Source organism: Parambassis ranga, chromosome 22 (genome assembly GCF_900634625.1).
Source record: "Parambassis ranga chromosome 22, fParRan2.1, whole genome shotgun sequence".
NCBI classification, from domain to species: Eukaryota; Metazoa; Chordata; class Actinopteri; family Ambassidae; genus Parambassis; species Parambassis ranga.
Genome location: NC_041042.1, coordinates 7728558 through 7752771, shown reverse-complemented (window position 1 = coordinate 7752771; position 24214 = coordinate 7728558). Strand labels below are relative to the sequence as shown.

Sequence of the window (24214 nt, the reverse complement as noted above, 5' to 3'; positions counted from 1 at the left end):
CAGAAAATGAGAAGAATCTAAACCATGTATTTACCCCGCTCACTCACGTTGACTGCGACCGATGACATAAAAACATGAAGAAAACAAACAAACAAAACAAAAGCAGACATAAGCAAAGGAGAAGACATTGAGATTCATTTAGTAGAAGTAGGAACAGGATAGAGCGATAGGACTATAGGATATATCTTTACATACTGCAACATTGACATGCGGTAACAATTCTTAAAGTACAGTCTGCACTCTGGGCAGGTATTTAGACGTTAGACAGAGTACACAGTTACCATCACTTATGCCTGAGCTTATGAGGTGGGAATGAGCTGGAATGTGTGATTAAAAAATATATCTATTTACTGTATGCAACCCATCAGTTCAAAAAGAGGCCTCTAGTTGTGACTGTGACAAGTGTTTTTAGGTGGCAGACAGGACATACAGTAGCACAGGTTTACCTGCAGGATGCGTGACAACATGACAACTGCACATGACGTGGAGATGGACTTATATGACAAAAAAGCTAAAGATGCTTTGTCGAGCTGTGTCATTTGTTGTGTGATCATTTACGCGCCTGACTTACCAAAAACAGCACTTGACTGAATAAGACATTTGAAGTGAAAAGCTTCCACATACAGTCACTCTGAGTGGCTGAAAACAAATCTGCTGCATGCATAAAACTACAGTTTCCATAACCTCTGTTTCATTGTCAGAGTACAAAGACATCCTCAGATCTGCAGCTGATCAGCATTTAGCAGCAACACAGAGCGTAGGGAATAAACTGCTGACCTTTTAGTATTAAGGTTTTGTCTATACTGCAATTTTAACAGTGATACAAAGAATGCATGGACTTTAGTCTATGCCACAAGAAACTGACAAATAAGCTGTTTATTGCTTTGATTTAAGGTCTCTTGGAGTGTCTTTGACCACAGATAGTATCCTTACTTACTTGACCCCTCTTCAGTCACCATCCCCAAACCTTCCGCTTTGTTTTGTCTTTCAAAGGCGTTCAAGTCCAGGACACTGACAGAAACCAAAGACAGAGATTACACAATGACAGATTGCATTTCTTTAGTTTAGTGTGCTTACATATGCGGTGTGAGCGCCATATCTCTACTCAGCTACCTCAGCCAAAGAATAGATACAGCATCTCTTTTTTTAGTCTACCTAAATATAGCTGAAGGTCCCAAAACATCGGATACTACACTCCCCATATTGCAGCAAATCCCATTTATGAAAAGGTTTCAGGGTTATTTTATGAATTAGTAAAGCTTCCTCTTAGCTAAAAAGAAATATTCCTGTGTATAAATCAATCTCGACTCTCTTACCTGCACGACATCATGAGTCCAGACAAACTTTTAAAAAAGCCAACATCTCTCTTTTCCTTCAGATAGTCCAACATTTTCTGCAGAAACAAAGAAGCAAAATCAATACTGTAGCTGAATAGGGCAGCGGTGAGAATTACACAAATGTAGAGCTGTGTACCTGCTGGACCAGTATGTTTCCTCCGTTGAGAATGGAGATGCCTAGTTTGAGGGTGAAAATCACCATAGCACCAAGCCGACCTGTTGACCACAAATCATAGATGATGGGTCATCACACAGGCAGGGATCATGTTGACAGGTCAGTGTGTGTCTTTCCTACCTTTGCTGGCACCGATCATCTGAAGCACCATCTCTGCAGCCCCTCGGTCGTGGAGTCTGGCTTGCTGATACAGCATCTTTTGTTTCTCCATTTCCTTTTCCTATATGAGATACCAATATGTACATCTTCAGAATATGAAATTAAAAAACTGTAAAAATGTAAGAACAGCAGACGTAGAAAAAAAAATAACACCTCAAAGGTTTTTTCTTTTCCTTCCCCTTCCTCCTCTTCTTCACCCTCAGCACAACTCTGAAAGAGAAAAATGAACGTCAGAGCTGCACATTTTTGCTTGGCAGCATACAAGAGCAATTTAGAGAATGAGGTACCTTTGCCATCATATCCGCATAGGCAATATAGAGGGGATCCTCTTCCAAAGAACTAACAAAGAAAGAAGATAAATATCTGCTGGTTAAACTTGCAACTACTGCAGTGATTAAACATTAAGCAACACCACTCCAGAGAAACACTGAAAACTGCTTGTGTTTCCATCCTCGTATAAAATATGGCTATGATTTAGCCTAATGCTCTCTTTATTAGCTGAGAAGCAGGCCAAAGCAATTATGTATCACAGATGGAGCAACTCAAGCTGGTGCCAGGAGGCCAGGTGTGTGAGTGTGTGTGTGAGTGTGTGTGTGTATTTACCTGCATTCTGTCAGAGCGTTGTGGCTGAAATGCAGAATGAGCTGGTGAAGAGGGTCCGGCTGCTTTCTCTCCTCCTCCTCTTCCTCTTCCTCCACTTTGTGCTGTGTTTTCTGGACAAAGCCATAAAAAGTCAGCAGTGGAACTCAGGCATGTACTCCCAAAATCACATCGAACATCAGTTCAGGGCAGGCCACAAATTCAAGCTCAGCCCAAAATTTAGGTGTAGTGGCGGATTTTAAAGACAGCACACATCTGCTGATTCTTACTTTGCAATCCATCCTCCGCCCCTTAGCTCTCACCGCCTTAGGCTTTTCACGTATGCATATGGAAAGGCAAGGAGGTCATGCCACCAAATATGAAAGCTGAGTTTTCTTCTATTTGTTTATTTTTACTCAAGTGGCCCATACTGAACTGTAGGATTTCTCTGTTGCCAGAGTAAACCAGGTAACAGCGTGAACCCCATATACCACAAGCACATGCATGGCATCAATAATAGGTGCATTCAAATACATATGGTACACACATACACACAAATGGTGATGTTCAGCATGCTGAATAAAGCACGGATATCCACAAATCCACTATCTCTGACATTCTATCATCTCACTCCAGAGCAGAGAGCACTCATGAAATCTGACAGATTGGAACGATTTTCTGCAGGGATGCTGCAAATACATTAATTTGACTGGCTGGACCATAAAGTAAACTTCATCTGTTACACCCTTAAAATTCTTTTGTACTGCCTGTGGCTTTGAATTAAAATTAATTTTATTAAAGAAAAAACACTCTGGCACAGTGGGGTTAGTTCCAACGTGTCTTCATGAAATCCTCTTATTTCAGACCGGAATATACAGAATTTATTAACCTCCATTTCATAAATTCTGCAAGCATAGCTCGGTGCACACTGCTGCGGGCTACTTGTATTTCTGAGGCACTTTTGTGAAAGACTTCTGCTTTTATTACAAATTCATTTCATGCTCATGACGTTTAATGGCTGTGAAATTTCAGGAACGTTCACAAATTTCAGTGGTAAGAGCTCAAGCATCACATCAGGATGCTTTCTTACCTTTGTGGGATGGGACACAGTGGCGCAGTGGGCTCTGACATCAGCGGTGATGTCATGCTTATAAAAACAAAATGGGTCTTATTGAAAACCACTGTATGAATAACCGAGAGTGACCCAGTGGTTCACAATGGAAGTGGGTAACACTTTTAACACTGACACAAGTAGAGGAGAGTGCCAGCAGATCCCCACTGACGTGAGTGCACTGGTGGGCAGACACGAGTACTTACTGCAAGGTCCTGCACTAGCTTCTCCTCAAAAGAGTATTCCTCTGTTTCTATCCATATTCTTTGATAGGCCAGGAGGAAGAGGTTAATAGAGCGATGCCTAGGAAGGGGTGAGAGCACATTAGCCAGGGTTAGAGAGGAGCAGAGCAAAGGAGGGGAGACGTCCCTTTAGGAGAGGTTAGTTTAGGGCAGTGGCACATCCAACTGGTCACCTCCATAGGAACAGCTGCACATAATTCCTGTCCAGACTGTTGCTGAGGAGAGAACAAGATATGTTCTTTTTTTTAAGTATATTAGTCACTGACTTAGCTTAGTGTTACAGTGTTTGTGTGTAATGCACTCACATATACACCAGGATCTGGCAATGACAAATATTGCATTATATTTTGTACTTTCTGAGAAAAAAGGTACAATTTCAACCTACCTTTAGAACATTTTTTTATATTAAACATTGTATAAGAGTAAATGGACCAGTGGAAATGCCAGTAAAATCAGGGGTTAAAACTAGTTAGTAGGTAAGAAAACTAGGTAGTTAGGAAAGGAAAACAAGTCAAAGAGTGGCAAGCTTGCTTGAGCACTACGTTACCGTCAGCATTGAGAGCAGACTGCCATAGTCTGTGTTCTCATGCATTATCTCCAGCCAAGTGTGTCGGTAGGCATTCAGGAAGTAATTATTATTTTTGTGCCTAAAGGAATGAGGTACAAGAGTGTTTGACACTGAGGAGAGAACAAGAACTTAAACAGAGACAGAAAAGAAAAGATGTCATCCAGAAGAATCCTGAAAAGAGCTGATGTGATCCAAAGCTTCACATCCTTCACTCAAATCTGTTATTGTAAAGAAAGGCAATCATTGTTCCTGCACTGTAAATGCTGTCTTATAATTATTAGCTCTGCCGTGTCCTATTTCACTGTCAACAACTCTGAATAAATGAGTCATGCTGTCAGGCAGGCAGGCGGCGGCGTATGAGCACATATTGAAGATGGCCACCCCGAGGTTGGGCCTCATAATTGTTTTCCTCCCTACTGTAGCACTCTGCCCAACTTCCTGTGATTAAGTTACAGAGCAGCAGGCCATGAAATTGCTAGTGTCCCTTATTTCTAGTCCTTGATAACAGCTGTAGGCTAGACATTTGTCCTACAAACTGTGGGAGGCTGTGCATTAATGCAGGGTCAGAACCCAGGAAGAGGGAAAGGCGCTGTGTGAGTCAGAGTGAAGAAGGAAGTGAGGTGGCAGAGGTGATTGTACAGAGTCTGCTGTACCATTTCCCATCTGCTAAAAGTACCGCAGGGAGCTTTTTGCTTCTCTCTGGTGGTGTGTCATCTTGAAGTCATCATTATTATTACCAGTAAGCTGTTTAAAATAAGAGACAAGCTTAAGATGCACACACTTAAGATGTAAATGTACACAGTGATACCTTGGCAGATTATAAAGTGGAGCCATTCGGAAGCAGGCGACAACAGCTCGCTTCCTCTGCTTGGATAGCAGCTTCTGCCATACGCATTTTTTGGATCTCAGTGGCTGCTCCACCTGTCAAAGAAGAGGTGAGTAGTGGGTGAATTAATTAACACCATTTTCGAACCCAAAAATAAAAGCAGAGCTCAGAGCTAGATTTCTATCAGGCATAAAGCTTTTTTCTCATCAAGAGTTGTTTTTGCATTGGTGACTCATGATGAACCTGAGCAGAGGGGGGGTGACAGACGGTGATGTGGCCCAGTGCAATTCTGCTGTGGAAGATGACTGCAATTTTTGATCTGTCACCCATATATATTAAAGCACAAGCTGACTTGTGTTCACTAATACTCAATGTACTGCAACACTTCCACTCACAATGTCGGTTTAAATGTTTGAGGCTGACCTGCTCCAGGTTGAAGACAGCAGCAGAGATCCTCTGGATACGATCCACCACCCTCTCTGGGTCTGGAGGCCCCTCAGTCCTCGTCACTATGTCTTTGTACAGGTTCAGCTGCCACCTCACAGCGGGATCCTCTGACTAATAAATGATAGATTTTGCAGTCAATAGGAGCCGTCATACACTTGCAAATATGTGACTTTGCCTTGCTTACCCTTTCTCGAAGATGCAGATTCTGCCTGATGTGGTCTTTCACCTCATCATCTGTATCTCTCTGTTGAGGAATGTGAGGAACACGTTATATAACCAACACATGGTATAAAAGTAAAACTACTGTAGCCCAGTCTGCAAGAAGGGAGAGGATCAATAATTTACTGTCAAAGTGTAGCAGCACATTTGCTGGATCTTCATTCATATGTTCATTAAATGTTTTCTCACCAGGAGGTAGCGGGTCTTGGATAAAGAGATGAGCTCCTGATCTCCTGGGGTACACATGTTGAGGCCGATTGGCAGCATCTTCTTCAGAGCAGCCACGATCAGTGAGGTCTGGATGGAGTAGAACTCACCACGCCTCTTCTTATGTTTCCTCTCCTGGTCTTGTCCTCCAGACTTAAAACAAACCATCATATTAACCTCAAAAAACACCTACTGGTGGAGCTAAACAAGCTTTGTCTTTAGAGGTAAGACAAACTCCTTCTCCCTTTGTTGGGAGAGATTAATACTGCACTAAAACAATCCCTCTCAATTTGTGAGCTGATGGTATTTTATTATACTGTATTTGAACAAAAGCCAGAGGCAGCTTGGGCATTTATTTTTCAGGTTTGGCAAACTCTGTGTCTAAATCATCTGTGTCACTGAAGTATTAAGCATGAAGCCTCACACCTCAGCTGAAAAGCACAACTACCTGACTGCTTCTGGTAAAATTACAACATGAATCAAGAGAGCGACAACTACATTTGAACGTATATAAATACACACATGTACATTACACATCGACACATGAACACACAGGCCCATCAAACAACAACATACATATATATATATATAAATACATAGCTTTAGGTACCTATTGGCCAAACACACCACAATCCATCAAACACACCAGTGGCATGTGGTCACATGATTTGCTACATGAGGGCTGGGCTTCATTACTCCACATGAGATGTGTTTCACCCATAAGGAAATGAGAAATGACCAAAGTGTCAATGTCACACAGGGTGATGAATGGAGGCCACAACTTATCAGGTAACATAATATACTACAAAATATAACTACACTATAGACTATATAGCACAGCGGCACAAGCTATTGGCTTTTCTGCTTGGCGACCGGAGCATATAAGCCAATAAGCTGGCAGGTAAACAGCTCATGCACTGCATCACTCTACCTTTTCCTTAAAGGACTGTTTGAGATAGAGAGAGAGAGAGAGAGAGACAGACAGAGAGAGGCAGACAGAAGAAAAGGATGAGAGGCCAGTTAATGGAGGCACACGCAGGCCTCACATGGACGTGCACTGCAATGAAATCCATTTGTTTGCCTTTAAACAGTAACACCAGGCAGACAAGAAATAAAAATGTCCCCGCCTCTGTAACACAGACAGGGGCTGAAGGTATGGAATATTTGTACAGTGAAGGATGAATGTTAGTTTCTTTTTTTTACTGTAACAAGCATGCATGCACCGTGTTCTCACACACTCATACACACAGGCTTATAGTAAACTAAAATTTGAAGGTGGGGGGGTTTACTGTACATTTTTCCTTTAAAGGTGAAAAGCAGAGAAATTATTTTAGATCACCTATATTATTTAAAACATTAAAATATGTATCACAACACTGTTTGTTAAAAACATTTTCTTGCCATTGATGGATCAAGATGCCACAATCTAGTATCTGTCTGACTGCTGCACTGTAAAGCTAAAAAACTTACCTTAGCCATCTTTGTTTTACTATCACCAGTCAAGAAGGAAAGGTTGTTGATCTCATTCTGGACTACAAAGTTCTGCTCCTCTCTTTTAAAATTCTATAAAAAAAGAAAGCAAGAAAGAAATAAAATTGTAAATGAAAAAGAACATGCAGTAACAATGGCACAAACTCATTACATGATGTCACTTACATGTGACTTGCACCAGAGGATAAAAATCTCTGCAACCATTCTGAAGAGCTCATTGGAGTCTGAATCTGGTTCTTTCAGCCACCTGGACCTGCAGTTACAGAAGGAGCTTATTGCATTTTATTTAAATCTAAACACACACACAAACCCCCCCTCTACCGCTCTGTGAGCTGACCTGTTGTTGTCCACATAGCGGATGAGCATGGGGTAAAAGGCGTACAAGTCCCTGCAGAGAACAGCGAACTCATCCAGGATGAGCAACTCGGCCTCCTGAGTGTCACCTTTACTGTCTGCCTTCAGAAGCTCCTCCTCGGCAACCACCTTCACCGTCTTCTTCTTTAGTTTCTCCAGTGTAGGCAGGAAGTGGCTCTTCAGGAGGTCTGCACGAGCTTTGCTTATGATGGGTTGTACATAAACTGAACACAGAGTCGAATATATGTATGCTGGTAAGTTTCTAGTATTTCAGTTTCATTTTTTATCACAGACAGATTTTCTGCTACCAACCTGCTATTCTCTTCATCCAGGAGGCCTCATCTATGCCCAGGTTATTGTTGAGGATCTTGAGGATGTTACCCAGAATTAGGCTGAGGTGCTCTGAGGTGACGGTGGTGCAGCAGATGCTTCCACCGCTAGCTGGCTGGTTCTCAGGACCCCTCTCCCACCAGTAGGACAGGTAGTTACACAGCATGGGCAGAACCACCTCGATCACGTGGGGCATCTCTGTGTACCGGGCTCCGGACTCAGCCATGTCATTGATGTCCGTCATTAGACCGTCCAGCCGTGGCATCCCAGGACACATCTCCTCCACTGTGTCTGGTATTCCAAGGACTAAAGTATTGACATGCGATAACAACAAATTCTTAGCTGTATTGATTCATTGCATGCTTTTATTTTGAAGTAAATCACTCACTGGATCGTTCTCTCGCACTCTTGGTATTAAAAACTGAGCAGGGGTTGTACATGTTAAGGAGCGGCTCCAGGAAGGCTACAGGCATGGCCCCAGCTAGGGTGGCCAGACACTGACCAAGAGCTGGCAGCTGTCTGAGGGACACACACAAACACTCATTAAATCTCACTGGGGTTCTTCATTGAAGTTCATCAGTTCAAGCTTAAGTTACCTCTCTACATAGATGTTTTTTCCAGTGCCCAGTGCATAGAGACTGGTCAGGATTCTGTAGCAGGACAGTTGGACATCATCCACTGAGGATAAAAAAAAAACAAAACAAACCCTGTAAAGTCATGTTTCTTTTCCCACCACTATCTTCCTGTGGCTGATGCAAATACATTTTACACTGTGATTAAGCCTGATTTTTCCGGTGAGAATTTTCCCCACAGGACTGACCATCGTAAATTGCATTGACTTTTGTAAATTTAGTGGAATACATGATTAACCTCTGCTAACCTCCTGCTCCTCACTTAAAAGCATGACCAATAAAAAAGGATTCAGGGCAGATTGGCAGACCCATTCTGCCCTGAGTCCTTTTTTATTGACTTCGACTATTATTTTGTGATTTACTTTTCTAAACATTGAATGTTTATCTCTTCTATAATAGAGTATAAAGCTAAACTGAAATGAAGACTGTGATCTTAAGCACTGTGGAAAAACTCTCATGTGTCATGTATTACAATAATCTTGACACCTGACTTCTTTTTTTGTCTCAAAGGGGATGTTTGATCATTCCTCTGCTGTCAGCACTCACAAAGCAGGTCGACTCCAAAGTGGTGTTGAGTAATGTGTTCAAACAGAGCAGTTAGGATAGGGAGCAGGGCTACGGTGGTGTAGTTGATATTCTGCGACACTCCTTTCATCTGCGAGCGGGAATGAGTGAACTTCCCCAGTTTCAGGTTCTCGAACGTCTTCTCCAGGTCCTCTGCAGCGTTCTCAAAAAACGTCCTCAGCCCCACCCTCACGTTTTCTGAGCCGGACTTCATCACTGTCCTGTTAGATGGAAGGACAGCATGATAAATGGCTCAAACTGAGCGAGGATATATATATATAAATATATTTATATAATAAAGTTTGTGGTATGCAAAGGATGGTGCTGTTTACCCACAGCAGGGCACGCTCACACACTCAATTATTTCAGCCTGTGAAGATTTTAGTCGTGAAATATGAGACGTGAGAATCAACCCCTCTGCCCTTATGGTGAATTATTTATTAAATGAATTAGGAGAATATTTAAATCCAAGGTGAGTTTGAGGGAGCTGGAGCTTGGAAAAATGGTATGTCACTCTGAAACAGCACAATACATTAATATGATTAGTCTTTTGTTTTTAACTTCTCAAAGTTCATATTATTGGTAAATGAATTAGTCATTGTTAAGCCTTGATGTGTCCCAGAAGGAAGGGGAAATGAAAGACAGTCTGTGGGCATTAGCTGTGGCTCTTCAGCACAAACAGGACACAATAATATATAGGCAATTTAGCCTCATAAGTATGTGTGAGCGGCATTAACAAACAGCACATTGTCTCTAAAGTACACTATGAGCCTTGGGCATCATGTGCTGAGTGAAATTTATACTGCTTATTTAAATACCAAAGGAGGCTCTTTGTTAATGTCAGTGCCTCCCGAAAGACTGTTTAGAAGAAAACATCTGCGACAAATAAGCTCCTTGAGGGTGCAATGCAGGTCAGGTATGAACAATGTAAATTCCTTCCTAAACAACTAATGAGTAACCACTGCAATTGTTATCAAAATGAGGGAGTATTTTCACTTCTTATTTCAAGTCTGTTGAGCTCTGCCACATTTGTACCCACCGGGTATCCAGAGTGTGAGCCAGGATGTGCAGACAGCTGACCATTGTGGTGGAGTCACTCCCTGCAAAACACCACAAAATGGTCTTTATGGTTATGGTATGTGAACACACACAGTCAGCCATGTTTGCATGTTTATTTTCCTCAGAGCAGTCTGTGGCTATGTATCACCCCACTAATAAGATGAGTAGATATGCAAGGTTAGTGGATCAATATCCAGTTCACCACCCCACAGCTGCGTGTGGGAAAATGTCATGGTTTTAGCTGATTGATTTAAATAGCAAGGTCTCAAAATCATTATTGTTTCAGTGCAATGGAGAAGATGTTTAAAGGAGTAGTTCAAGGTTTTAGAGAAATATGTAGTTTGAGTGGCGCAGTTTTTCAGACGAGATATTCCTTAAGTCATTTTGGGTGGTAAGTTAGGGTTAGGGTTAGGGTTATATTTGAAGTGTTAACCAAAAATGATAGGGTGTTGTTAGGAATGATACACACACACACGCTGCTGATCAGTCAGCTTACCAAAGAGTGAAATCCTATGTCTGACAAGAGCTGCCAGTTTACAAAACAGGCTGAAGATGTGGGGAAGAGAAAGGAAGGAAATTCAGAAACACACAGTGAGTAAAGTTATAAGTTATAAGAGTTCAGGTTAGACATGCAGTGTTGCTGTGTGTCATATAATCGAAGGTGTGAATGGATACCTGGTGACCATCTCCTTCTCCTTGTTGGAGGCGTAGCCACTGCTGCTTAGGTTCTTACTGGGGGATGACAGGAAATAGAGGGAGTGGTTCTTGAAGTACTGGTCAATGAGAGGCAGGAGAACCTGAAGGAGGGCAATCATGATGACAGGTTAATGGAAACCACTTTTGATTGTTGCTTAGTGTTCAGCCACAGTTTTTGTATGTACAGCTTCTTACTTTGGCAAAAAACTTGATTTCTTGTTCGTGAGGTGAGCGGTCTGTTTTTCCACTGGCAGCCATTGCCTCTGGATTGAGAGAATATATGCAGGAGATGTTTATTGTTTGGAGTAAAAAGACTCTTGCAGGTATGTTTGGTGGTTATCATACCTAAATGAGAGATGAATTCCTGGGCTGAGTCAACATACTTGAGCAGCTTCTTGAGGAATTTATAGGCGAACCTTTTCTCCATGGAGGATGAATCCTGCTCTAAGTCCTTCAGGCCTCTGCAACGTAAGGAGACGTAAGCTCTGAATGAATGCTCTGGCAGCACTCTACTACTTTGACAGCTTTTAATAAAGGACTCAGTGATTGTTCTGAAGCAGTGTAGGTGAAGACCTTAACACAAGCACAGTAATAGATGTATTGACCTTGTGATGCTATAGCCATTGGTTTGCAGAAAGCGAAAAAGGTCCTGAGCCTTCTCTCGATCACGGGCCTTCTCCTTTGCTGTCAGGGTGTCGTAGGGCACCAACAGAGGATGAGTCCCCCCACCTGAAACCACAAACACAATACGTCTCTACTGTCAGACTAAAAGCAGATGGCAAAATGAGGTGGAGCACCACCTGAAGCCAGCTGTCAAGCCCAGCAATGCCCAGTTCCCCAAAAACACAACTACGCAACGCTGTACATTCACCAACACACACACACGAACACACACACTCTCTTCCTGTCTGCAGGCTCTTTGACTTCATTAAAAAATCACCTCTGCTTCCAAGGTCACTTTTTTTCTTCTTGGCCCAGATGTTATGGTAATTTTCAGCCACCACCTCCACCATCCCCTTAGACCAAAGACAAAAAAGAGACAATCTCAGCAAGGAGCAAATCCCGCCCACGCTACTCATCCACATTCACTTTGCTTTTGATCTTGTATTCAGACTGAGAGATCGTTTGATATTAAAAAAAAGGGAAAAGAACATCAAAACAAACGAAGGGTCACTCACCTGCAGTTCTCTGGAAAGAATCACGTTGCTCGTGTCTATCGGGCTCGGATTAAAGCCGTTGGCCTGGAAATAGGTGCAGGTTTATGGTCAGTCAACATGTGTGTGAACATTTTTATAATACAGGATTACAGCTTTAATAGCATTTTTTTTTGTCTTTTAGGCTTTCAGTCTTTTGAAGAAAGGAGATTAGCAGCAAAATGTGTTCTCAGCAAATAATCGGCCCATTTACAGCTACATACAGTAACTCATGTTTGTACTGTACCTGTGAAGCTTGAGATATTTTCCTCATCTTCTCGTTCTCCCTCTGTAGAGACATGCTCTCTCCATCCTTGGTCCTATCGATGCTCCAGCCCATTGCCAGCATACTCCTCAGGGACTCTCTAATGGGCCATCTGTAAATCTCCTTCTCCTGATGCAGAGAGAAATTCGAATGAAACTGTAAAGGATGTAAAATAATTGGATTATCTGTTCTAAACTAATCTCACATTCAGCATACTGTACCTTCTCTGTCAAGGCTTTGTAAGTCCTGAGTTGAGGGTGAGTCTTCGCCTTCTCATCCACACAGTCTCCATATTTCCACCCCAGCAGCACCTGAGGCACAAGCACAGAGGGGAGTACAAAGGTGAAATGCAATCATCACTGCCGTCAGAGGACAAGATTTATTATTTGAAAGACTGGCTAAGGGTATAAGTAAGCATTAGCCATTAAGGAGTGATAGTAAATGCAGTTCTTGCTGTTCTCAGCTCTTGTAAAAAATTTTGACAGATGCAACAATGCCGGCTAAGCAGTTGGCACAAAAGAGAGCACAGGCCTTTCTACTCAGAGGCTACAACAATTGTTGTCAGCATGCCCAGAGTATCCCTTACAAAAGCGAGGCATCACCACCAGAAGAACATTGCTGTAATATAGGAAGAAGACACTGAAATAATTAAATTTGATCTTTTAACTCTTATGTAAATGGAATGCCAAATGTTTTCTTTTTTTTTTTTTTTAAACATTTTATTTATGCAAAGTTTTCTTTTTTATAGACAACAACAGTAAGACACCTAAACTAAGATACAATAAGAAAAGAAAAGAAAAAAAAAAAAAAAAACAAGAACACAGCAACAGTACTGCCATCACAAAAAACCAAATCAAATTCAACATGTCTGTAAATATAAATGAAGTGTACAAAAAATAAATTAAAAGCAAGTCCCAAAGTTTAAGCCACCATAGAGGAGAAGAAGCGAAATGGATGCATGCCAGGCCCGGTGCTCCAGTCTGTTTAAATTGTCTGTAGAGAATGTCTTTCTCCATTGTTGATGTGATCCATAAAGGGACCCCAAATGGCATGATATTTGGAGTAAGTATCAGAAAGTTTGTAACGCACCTCTTCGAGGTACAAACAGGAAACCAGTTCATTCAGCCATTTCTTAGAACAAGGTGAAGAGGCAGATTTCCATTCCCTTAGTATAATTCGTTTAGCAATAACCAATCCAAACATTAGCGCATACTGCAGAGTGGGGGGAAGAGATAATGACTCACTGGAGCATCCTAATATCACCAATAGGCCATCAGGGGTCAACTTTCTATTGTAAATAGTACTATACAAATTAAAAATATCAGTCCAAAATTTATCAAGCTTAGTGCAGGTCAAAAATAAGTGAGTTAAAGTACCCTCATCCGATTTACATCTATCACAGGTAGGAGAAATGGAAGGAAAGATCTTGTTAAGTTTGGTCTTTGAATAATGCAGGCGATGAATAACTTTAAACTGGATGAGTTGGAGTCTAGCATTCACGGAGCATGCTTTGATTCGATTCAGTCCAGTTGTCCACAAGTCATCTGGAATATCAGTTCCCATTTCTTTAACCCATGCTTCCTTAATGTGTATCGAGGAGGTTGCCAGTGGAAAAAGGGAAACAAAATGTGAAATTAAATGTTTAGAGTTGGGATTCCTCAACATAAGCTCATAAAAAGCATGTTGACAGGGGATGGTTTCATAACTACGAACTGACTGCCTAACAAAGTGCCTGATCTGTAAGTACCGGAAAAAGTGCCCAGGGGGGAGATTAAATTTAGTCTGAAGTTGTGTGAAAGATGCAAATTTTTTGTTAATGTAAAGATCTTTAATTACAGACAGACCCTTTTCTGACCATTGTACGAAGACCGCATCCATAAGCCCTGGTTTAAAACAGGGGTTCTGACATATAGGTGAGTGGATAGATAGCTGTGGAAGGCCAAGAACTCCCCTGATCTGTTTTAAAATCTTCAATGAATTGCGGAGGATGAAATCAGCCTTCAGTTGTTTCGTAGGTGGATTTAGATGAGAAAACAAAATAGCCTTTAATGACGCTCCAGTCAATGTTAATGCTCTACTTGATTCAATCTGTGGCCAGCTAGGTTTGGAACTATCATTTAGACCCGGTGGGGTGTCATTCCAGAAGACCCACGTTCTAGCATTACACGCCCAATAATAATGACGAAAAACAGGCAAGCCAAGTCCACCTTCAGCAGTGGGTTTCTGTAAGTGCACCTTAGAGATGCGGGGAGGCTTGTTAGACCAAATAAAGGGCATGACCATGGAATCCAATGCTTTGAAAAAAGAAGATGTAAGAAATATAGGTATATTTTGAAAGAGATATAGAAATTTAGGGAGTACTACCATTTTAATAATATTAACACGGCCAATTAGGGAGAGAGGGAGGAGTTTCCACCTATCAATCATGTTCCGGACCTTCTCCAGCAACTCCGAATAATTCAACTTAAACAGCAGCTTTGAGTTTCTAGGGATAACAATGCCTAGGTATGTAAAATGTTCCTTAGCAATTTTGAAGGGCAAATTATCCAAAAAAGTGGAGTCTAGGCCATCAGACAAAGGCATAAACAGACTTTTTGCCCAGTTTACAGTAAATCCAGAGAGCTGTCCAAAATCACTTATCAGCGTAAGAAGGGGAGAAAGGGACTTCTTAGCATCCGCTAGAGTCAGGATCACGTCATCAGCATACAGACCGATGGTGTATTCACTGGGGCCACAAACTATTCCTGTGATTTGAGAACAATGCCTAATTGAAATGGCCAGAGGCTCAAGAGCCAGGGCAAAGAGCATAGGAGAGAGAGAGCACCCCTGTCGAGTTCCACGTTGAAGCAAAAGGGTGGGGGATCTATTGTGGTTAGTCAATATAGTGGATTTAGGGTAAGCGTAAAGCATTTTTAGAAAGGTTATAAAGTTCCTGCCAAAGCCGAACTTTTCAAGTACAGCAAACATGTAATTCCATTCAATCTGATCAAAGGCTTGCTGTGCGTCCAGGGATATAACTGCTGAATGAGGAAGTTTGGTAGAATACATAATATCTAACAAACGCCGAGTATTAGAAAAGGAAAATCTTTCAGGAATAAACCCTGTCTGATCAGCATGAATTAGTGTACCAATATGTTTACTCAACCTACTAGTCAGAACTTTTGCAATAATTTTTTGATCACTGTTTAGTAAACTTAAGGGGCGATATGAGGCAACATTAGTTGCATCTCTATCCTTTTTTAGAAGGAGGCAAACTTGTGCTTCATATAATGTTCCTGGAAATACGCCCTCCTTCACAGAACAATTTACCATCCGGAGTAAGAGTGGAGCAATAGCGTCTATATGAGTTTTATAAAATTCAATTCCAAACCCGTCTGGCCCGCAAGCTTTGCCATTAGGCAGGGAGCGAATTGCAGATTTAATCTCTTCAAGAGTAAAATCAGAGTCCAATTCAAGCCTAGATGATTCATTCAAAACTGGAATCTCCAATGAATTGAGAAAGGTAAATATGTCATCATCAGTGGCATCTGATTTAGAAGCATAGAGCTGACTGTAATATTGGAAAAATGTATCGTTAATCAGACTGGGATCAGTTAATAACTGTCCAGATAAAGAAAAAATTTTGTGGATCGCTCTTTCAGCTTGAACTCCTTTTAGCTGCCTGGCAAGCAGTTTATCAGCTTTATCACCTAACTCAAAGTGTGCTTGCTTAAGCTTTCGAATATGTTTTAATACCTGCTCCCCCAGCATATGGTTATATTCGTATTTTATTTTCAACATGGCATTAAGAGTATCTTCAGTTTTCGAAATACGATATGATTCCTCTAAAGCAGCAAGCTTAGTCTCAGTGTCAGACAGATGTTTTAGCCTAGCTCTTTTAGCAAATGACTGGTACGAAATGATGCAACCTCTCAGTACCACCTTAAAAGACTCCCAAAGGGTCGAATCAGAAACTGCACCATTGTCATTGATAGATAAAAAATCTGAGATCTTAGTAATAATATATTCACAAAAAACATTGTCCGAGTATAAAGAAGGATTCAATTTCCAGTTGTGCTGAGGGGGCCCGATGTTGAAACTGATCTTAAGTGAAAGAGGGGCATGGTCAGAGACTAGGATGCTGTGGTATGTTGTGCTGATTACATTTGATATCAAACTGGAGCTAATCAGAAAATAATCAATTCGAGAGAAACTACCATGTACAGGAGAAAAAAAAGAATATTGCTTCTCAGTGGGATGCTGAAGCCTCCAAATGTCCACCATATCCAAAGAGTCAATCAAACTATTGAGGACCGGCACAGATTTTAAAGAAGTGGGGGGTTTAGTTGAAGATCGGTCTACGAGGGGGTCGAAATAGCAGTTGAAGTCCCCTCCAATGAGTATATTATGATCAGTATATTCAGAGATAAAATCGAATGTTTTACAGAAGAAGTCAGGGCTATCAGAATTTGGAGCATAGATGTTTAACAGAACTAAAGGAAGTGAATTAATAGAGCCTGTGACAAGAACAAATCTCCCACCTGGGTCTGAAACCATGGACTGGAAAACAAATGGGACAGTTTTACGGATGAGGATAGCAACCCCTCTTGCCTTGGATGAAAAGGTAGACTGATATACTTGAGAAATCCATAAGGCTCTTAAACGCCCCCGTTCAGTTGGCTGAATGTGGGTCTCCTGTAGAAAAATAATATCAGAAGACAGAGATTTAAGATGTGCGAGTACTCTGCCCCTCTTTAAGGCACCACCAAGACCTTTACAGTTCCATGAAGTAAAAGTGATGGGGCTTGCTCCTAACAACTGAGACTGTTTATCCAGTATTTAAAACAAAAGTATAACAAATGTAAACCGACATGAGATTTGACAAAGTGGCAGTACTACAGCAAACAAAAACAACATCCTCCCCAAAACTTACCCAAAGCCGCAACAAAGAACAAAGCGGCAGATCCCACATACTGTACTGGAGGCTGCCGGATAACGGAGCCAGCTGAGCTAAAACAACTCTTTAACTCTACCTGACAGCCCGTGTGTTCCCCATTTATAAGACATAAAGATGAAATAAACTATCTGCACCTATCAAACGACGTGATAAGAAGCATATAAAGAATGCAAAAGCCATGAGTTGCAACAGCTACTTTAGCAAAAACAAAACAATGTAAATCACAAAAGGTAAAGACCTTTCTCAATCCAAAGTATACAGTAGTGCAGCCGGTTAAACAGTACAAATCAGGCTGTGTCCACAACAGAATCAGCAAAACGCTCAGCATCCGTTGGTGACTCAAACACACTGACTTTGTTGTTGTGCACCACCTGGAGTTTAGCCGGAAAACGCAGGTAGCACTTAACTCCTGCGTCAACCAACTTCTTCCGAGCAGCACTGAAAGCTTGCCGTTGAGCTGACACCTCCGCTGTATAATCAGGAAAAATCCAAACCTTCTCTCCGCGGTACGAAAGTGGAGCATGCTGTCGGCTGAGACGGAGAATATCACTCACATCACGGTCGTTGTGGACCTTGGCGATAATAACCCGTGGCCGTTCATTAGGCATAGGCTTAGGTCTCAGGCTGCGGTGCGCTCTATCAATCTTGATGGGTCTGCTAAAATTATCCTGGCCAAGCAGCTCCGGGAGTAACTTTGAAACGAAATCAGTTGGGCGCCCGCTTTCTGACTCTTCTTTTATCCCGACGATCCTGATGTTCAGCCTGCGAGAGCGTCCCTCCAAATCATTTACCTTGGCTTTGATGAGACCGTTAGCCACTTGTAGCTCCCTGCAAGTAGCTTCTAATGCTGTGATGCGATGGTCAGCAGAGGAGAGAGCCTCATCCATGTCACCAATACGGCGCTCTGTCTCAGTGTGCTTATTTTGTAATGTAGACAAGCATGCCTCAATTGAGTCGAGACGCCCCTCCATGGACTTCTTCAAATCGTCCATAAGTGTAGAGACTTTAGTTAGCTCGGCACGTTGTTTCGTAATGGCGGCTAGGATATCCTCGTTGCTAACAGCCGCGGAGCCACCGTGATGAGAGGCAGATTTCTGGCTGTGGCCGTCCTCCCTTTTCGGCATAATGAAACAGCAATCTGCAAAGTAGCTCAGGAATCAAAAAATGCACAGTAGCGGTCAGGTGCAGTGGTTTAGTTGCCACTTGAGGGGAATTGACACGGAGCTCAGCAAAACACGTCTTACTCCATTATTGCACACTAGCGCCCCTGCCAAATGTTTTCTTATAACATTCATCATGTGTTTTGAGTCAAACTATGTGCTGTTTAATACCCACTTCCTTTTAATCTTTGGCCTTACCTTCTCTGCAGACCATTTCTCATGGGTATGCTCAGCATATTTGTTGGCAAAATGCTCAAGCTTCTCTGGAAGAGCAATGCTGGAAAGAAAAATGTGACAATTACATAATTCTCATTATTATAGATGAAACATAATTTGTCAGTCTGATACTATATTTCTGCTCCAAAATGGCTTACTTAGCAGTATTGATGGGTTTGGGGTCAAAGTTTCCCTGAGCATCAACAGAAACAGGCTTTTCCACAGTGGTACTAATGGATGCATCCACATAGTCCGGTGGCAAGGCTCCAGCTATGGCACTGAGGCAAGGCATGGCCATCTTGAACAGCTCTGGGTCATACTTCTGCAGGTGGAGGGAGGGAGGCAATCTTATGAAATGTTGTTGCAGCACAGTTCTGCGATGAAAAATGCAAGTAGCGTGTGTTTGCTCTTAACCTAAATTAAGCTGTGCAGCCACTCCGGTTTGAGTGGGGCAGCCCAGCAGGCAGCGGAAGGGGTGTTAATGAAGAATTATTCTAAAAGCTGTGGAACCAGCTCACCAGAGGCTTTGGATCAATGGTGGCTGTCCAGATATTGATGTTTTCAGGTCGGCTCTTTGAACAGCCTCCTTTCATGAGTGGGCATTTAGAGAGATGTGCTGAGTCCAGCCAATTGCATTGTTAAACAGACCTCAATGTATTTGTGCCAATGAGTCCCTTGCATACATACATGATAATCTGCACTGTGATGTGAAGCGACATTTGCTGAACGTTTATCACTTTTGGAGAGCATGCATGGTCATACGCTCTCATAGAAAATGTTCTTTAACAACAATTAGATGCCCGACGTCCAAATACAAGTAAATTAAGTAACAATCAAAATGCAAAGGGCTTAAAACAAAATCAAGTCAGTGAGTGACTCCTCACCCTCTGTGACAGAGAGTCAAACACCCCCCAGAAGATCTTCTTGGTGAGCAGTAGTTCGTCCTCGGAGGCTGTGCCGAAGCTGCCCCAGCCTGACGGGAGGCAGTAGTACTTCCAGTTCTGCTCGTAGTGGTTGGTTAACAGCTGGAGGTCATAGAGAGGACACAAGGTAATACATATGCAGGATTTAGTCAAGGCACAAGGTAAGTGTGTTTCAGTGACAGGTAGTAAGTATGCATACTGCCTTTATACCTAATGCCTCACAGGGAATCACTTCTCCCACAATCTATTCTGAGCATGACAGTAAGGAACAACTGTGGCCACCATTTCACAGGCCAGTCACATTCTATTACATGTCCAGTATTTCTCTCCGGTAACAGATGGAGTGAAGCAGTGGAGCCAACAAGCCTGTAATCGCACAGCCAGGTATCTCATCCCCTTGTTTTCCCTGCTCTAGCCACTTCTAATACACCAGATGATTAACAGCACAGGTGTGTTAGAGCTGTGCACCAGCACCAATTGATGGAAATAAGTGTCTGGTAGCACCCCAATAAACTGACAATCTTATAAACTGAGGAAGAAAGTGACCACACAGATGACAAGGAAGTAAGATAATAATAACCAGCAGATAATGAGGCTGACAACTAGAACTGAGGCATGTAGGGCAACAGGAATGTGAGATAAAGGATGACAAAGGGTTTTAAAAAAGAGTGAAGAAAGTGAAGACACTGTTGCCCACCCTCAGAGGCATCTTGCAGTAATCAGTCAGCAAGGGCACATCAAAGACGAGGCGGCGCAGGAGCTGCTGCAGCATGGAGGGACGAAGGTGCCTGCGGAACAGGGTGAGAGGGAGATAAGAGTGGTGCTGCCCAGGGCTGCCTTCAAACTAAATATATTCAGTCTCTGACTAATTTTGTTACAGTGAGTTTAAAAGGATGTTTAAAGAAAGCTCATTGTGTTGTTGCTGCTCCTCACTTGCAAACAGACAGCAAGCACTCCTCTATGGCATCTCTCTGTGCCTTGGTCAGTGAACGGCCCTTGGAAAGGCGGTAGATGGTGTGCAGAGTGGAGTCCATGAGGGTGGCGTAGTGCTCGGTGCCAGCGAATAGAGGAGCGCAGCGAGTGAGGAGGGGCAGGATGGCTGAACCGATGTAGCGGTTCATAGCCAGGGCAGTCTCCGTGGTACACAGACCCTCCTGCATACAGACAAGGTCACAGGTCACACAACATGATTAGATGTCAGTTCATTTATTGTGCCACAGTGGACAGTATATAGTAAAATAAACAATAACAGTATTGCTCTTAGTTTTTGCAGCATTTCTTGCAGCATGTGTAACTAAGGCTACTAACTTCTACACTTGTGTAACTAGTAGAGAGAGGGACAGATACTGTTACGATAGAGCTCTCATTCTGACATGTGTTAATTAAATTATGCTGTCAGTGAAAACAGGACTCTGTTTTGGCTGATGTTAGAAATGATAGCCGTGGGTTGGGAGATATTCTTAGCTGCCACATTAACACTGTTGACAGCAGCCTCAGGGACTGCCCTAGCAAAAAAAAAAAAAAAAAACGTGTCATAGCTGTCCAACTATTTGCCAAGGGCTTTCCCTGCTGTCTAGGAAACCACCAGAACATACACACTAGCTCACAGACTGACTTCAGTCTAGACCAGATACAGGACTGTGTCTGTGTGCTGCTGTGCTTTAATTTTGTTTCATGGTGGATTCATTATATTCAAGGATTTAAAAGTTCTAACAATGTTGTTAACTTACTTAAAACTTTAAACTTTGGAGATAAATAGGAGTTAAGAACAATTACATTAATCAAGTAAAATGAAACTACAACCAAGGCTTAATGAGGAGCTCCTCATTAGTATAAAAGGCTGCCCAATATTATTGATCCTGAAACTCTTTGATGAAGTTCATGTTACACCAGCAGCTAGCCATTCATCATATCACTCCCTTCCTGTCAGCTCTACATACTGTATCCAGAGAGGTGGCAGCCCTCAGGTCAGGGAGGAAGCCCACTTCCAGCAGGTGAAGCAGAAAGCTTTGGTCTTCAATACCATACACCCTGTCCAGGAACAGCACCATGGGGGCCTTATGGTCCGGACAGAAGCTGGCCGACATGTCCGGCTCTGTGACCGATCCATCTGAGAGGGATTAAGACAAACAAATGAAAGCACAGCCGTTTGAACAGCATCATTTCTGCTGGTGTAAAACAGACAGAAAAGTGTACAGTACATAGTGGCAAGTCTTTTCTGATTAGGAGAGTCATGTGTATTCATTAGGCCGCATGCAGCAGTTTTCTGGTGGTGGAGCCTCGGCTCGCTGTCTTTCCTCTTGGCCTGCTGACAAAGCTGTGGCGATGCTCGCAGCAGCAAATTTAAGAGGCGAGTCTTGCCATGCTTATGCAGATCAATCAATAGAGCAAGACAGCTTGGTATAGAAATGATCTGGCTTACTCAGAGCTATGGGAGTGTGCAGTAAAGCTGTGTGCTGATTAAAAAGGCATGAGCAACGAAATGAAATCAATAACTTTCCGCTTTGTACTGAATGTGCTGAGTTTCGTTGCCACTATGTTTTCACGTGTGTACACCTGTTGTGGCATAAATGGCACCATTTAGGTGACCAGTACCTTTGTTTGTGATGGGCATTTTGAGGGGTATGCTGATAATCCCCACAAGGTCCTCAGTGGGCACTAGAGAGCGCAGGATGGCACGAATACGCAGAGCTTCACCTTTGCCCTTGTTGATGAGCTGAAAGGAAAAGCAAGTGAATTGTAGGACCAGTCAAGCTGACATTTAATTTTGTATATAATCTCAAAATTGTTGCTTGATCATTTTATGTTCTTCTAAACTGTGTAAAATCAAATTAGGAGTGGGAAAGATAACACAAAAGAAAATGCCTCTGATCAAGAAAAGTCAACATAAAAGTGTATGACATACATGCATTTCAGGGGCACAACGGCCCAGCAGGTCGATAAGTGCCGAGTAGAATGACATGATAGCGTTGCCCATGTGGACCACCTCCTCCTCATCATCACCGTCAGCAGACCTAACAGAGGAAAAGAGGGGAGAGATAAGGTGGAACAACATTTTTAAAGGGCATCAGAGCAAAGACAAAAGTCAACAGGGATAAGCAGCTAAGTCCTTGGTATTGATCTTATAAGATTTGCTTGATTTAAATGGCTTACACATCAGAGCTGACTCCCTGGACAGAGCCCGGCAGGTCCAAAGCAGGCGTCTCAGAGATCTTGATGGCTTCCTTCATGGCAGCCAGCAGGCCGTTCCCTCCCTCTCCCCTCAGGGCAGGTCCGAAACACTCTGGGCGACGGATGAGCAGTTTGACCACAACACTGGAGTTCTCCTCCACACTCTCTCCTAGTACACAGAAATAAATACGAGTCGTGTGAGTGAGCAAACGGAAAGATACATATGTAATGTTATCAAGATAATACAGCACAAACAGAACATACTATAAACACATCACTGCTCTTATGCCTCAGACAAAACTTGATACAACACAAGAATAAACAGGAAGCAACAAAGACCTGACTGCAGTCATACCATTAACAAAGACTGCAAAGCGCAGGAAGGACAGGTAACGCTCTCCCTCTATGGGGTTCCAGCCGATGTCTGGGTAACCTTTAGCCACAAGCATTGGGCAACTCTGGAGACCACAGCCAGCCAGGTATGTGACCACCTGCAGATCATCACATACTGTATAGTTCAACACAAGTGGTGCTTATAGAATACATATAGATATCAGTTACAACAGGCCTCCCCTCTGAATCTGGCCATCTATACTCTTACCTTGTCGAGATCAGGCTCTTCCAGAGCCAAAGCCAGGCTATTGTTGTCCATCACTGAGGAAGCAGCCACATCCAGTGGAGTGGAGCCCCTCATAGCTGGTGAAGCTAAAAACAAAACACACATGGGCTTAACCATTTACTGATGACTCTATTGAATCTTAAGCGACTGCTATCAGTGATGTACAAACAGCAGGGGGTGCTATTTCCACTCTTTAAAATGTCATCTGGCTAACATGAGTCCAAGATTCTCCACCAATGTGCAGTTTTAGAGCACCCATTTGTGCAGTATTGTGAATACTTTAGTGTGCTCATAGCTGCAATACTGTAACACTTATTCTTCCTTTTATTTACTTTAAACTTCAACATGTCCATATATAACTTGCTGCCTGTATGTAGTTACAGAGCTACAAAAACAAGTCCACTAACGGCTAGCCTTTGCATGTTCCACACATGTGTAGGTTTTGGTTTGTGTGTACCTACCCAGGCCCACACTACTGTTCTCCAGCAGGTAGCTGAGGTGGTCAAACATGGCTTTCTGGTTCTGGCGGCTGATTCGGCAGAAGTAGCACAGAAAGCGACAACAGCTGGCCACCATCTTGGGGAAGGCAATTTCCTGTGGAGTGGCACACACAGACAAAGAAGGATCAGATATCTTTGCTGGGATTTTAGTACATGCTTTGAGGCTGAAGTCTCGGTTTGTAGCAGTGAGCTCAAAAATTAAAAAATATCTTCTTATCTAAATGCTGCTACAGTA

The 24214-nt window shown here is 42.5% G+C and overlaps 1 protein-coding gene across 1 annotated transcript in view; it reads right to left on the bottom strand.

Moving 5' to 3' along the window:
- LOC114427776 (ryanodine receptor 3) overlaps positions 1-24214 on the bottom strand; it is an 84171-nt gene that overhangs the window by 9246 nt on the left and 50711 nt on the right. Inside the window, exons 44-86 of the mRNA XM_028395992.1 lie at positions 23941-24073; positions 23462-23565; positions 23216-23351; positions 22843-23029; positions 22595-22703; positions 22285-22405; positions 21630-21799; positions 20623-20843; positions 20387-20477; positions 19651-19791; positions 18925-19088; positions 18749-18827; positions 12676-12765; positions 12437-12583; positions 12175-12237; positions 11937-12012; positions 11602-11725; positions 11342-11457; positions 11192-11259; positions 10976-11097; positions 10797-10846; positions 10281-10341; positions 9224-9462; positions 8642-8723; positions 8434-8564; positions 8028-8351; positions 7699-7939; positions 7527-7614; positions 7341-7433; positions 6802-6816; positions 5853-6023; positions 5629-5688; positions 5421-5555; positions 4980-5092; positions 3568-3664; positions 2275-2384; positions 1959-2010; positions 1825-1881; positions 1633-1732; positions 1474-1553; positions 1317-1393; positions 938-1011; positions 35-52 (exon numbers count right to left, since the gene is read on the bottom strand). Coding sequence (XP_028251793.1) covers positions 35-52; positions 938-1011; positions 1317-1393; positions 1474-1553; positions 1633-1732; positions 1825-1881; positions 1959-2010; positions 2275-2384; positions 3568-3664; positions 4980-5092; positions 5421-5555; positions 5629-5688; positions 5853-6023; positions 6802-6816; positions 7341-7433; positions 7527-7614; positions 7699-7939; positions 8028-8351; positions 8434-8564; positions 8642-8723; positions 9224-9462; positions 10281-10341; positions 10797-10846; positions 10976-11097; positions 11192-11259; positions 11342-11457; positions 11602-11725; positions 11937-12012; positions 12175-12237; positions 12437-12583; positions 12676-12765; positions 18749-18827; positions 18925-19088; positions 19651-19791; positions 20387-20477; positions 20623-20843; positions 21630-21799; positions 22285-22405; positions 22595-22703; positions 22843-23029; positions 23216-23351; positions 23462-23565; positions 23941-24073 — 4930 coding nt within the window. The remainder of the gene's footprint in view (positions 1-34; positions 53-937; positions 1012-1316; positions 1394-1473; positions 1554-1632; positions 1733-1824; positions 1882-1958; positions 2011-2274; positions 2385-3567; positions 3665-4979; positions 5093-5420; positions 5556-5628; positions 5689-5852; positions 6024-6801; positions 6817-7340; positions 7434-7526; positions 7615-7698; positions 7940-8027; positions 8352-8433; positions 8565-8641; positions 8724-9223; positions 9463-10280; positions 10342-10796; positions 10847-10975; positions 11098-11191; positions 11260-11341; positions 11458-11601; positions 11726-11936; positions 12013-12174; positions 12238-12436; positions 12584-12675; positions 12766-18748; positions 18828-18924; positions 19089-19650; positions 19792-20386; positions 20478-20622; positions 20844-21629; positions 21800-22284; positions 22406-22594; positions 22704-22842; positions 23030-23215; positions 23352-23461; positions 23566-23940; positions 24074-24214) is intronic.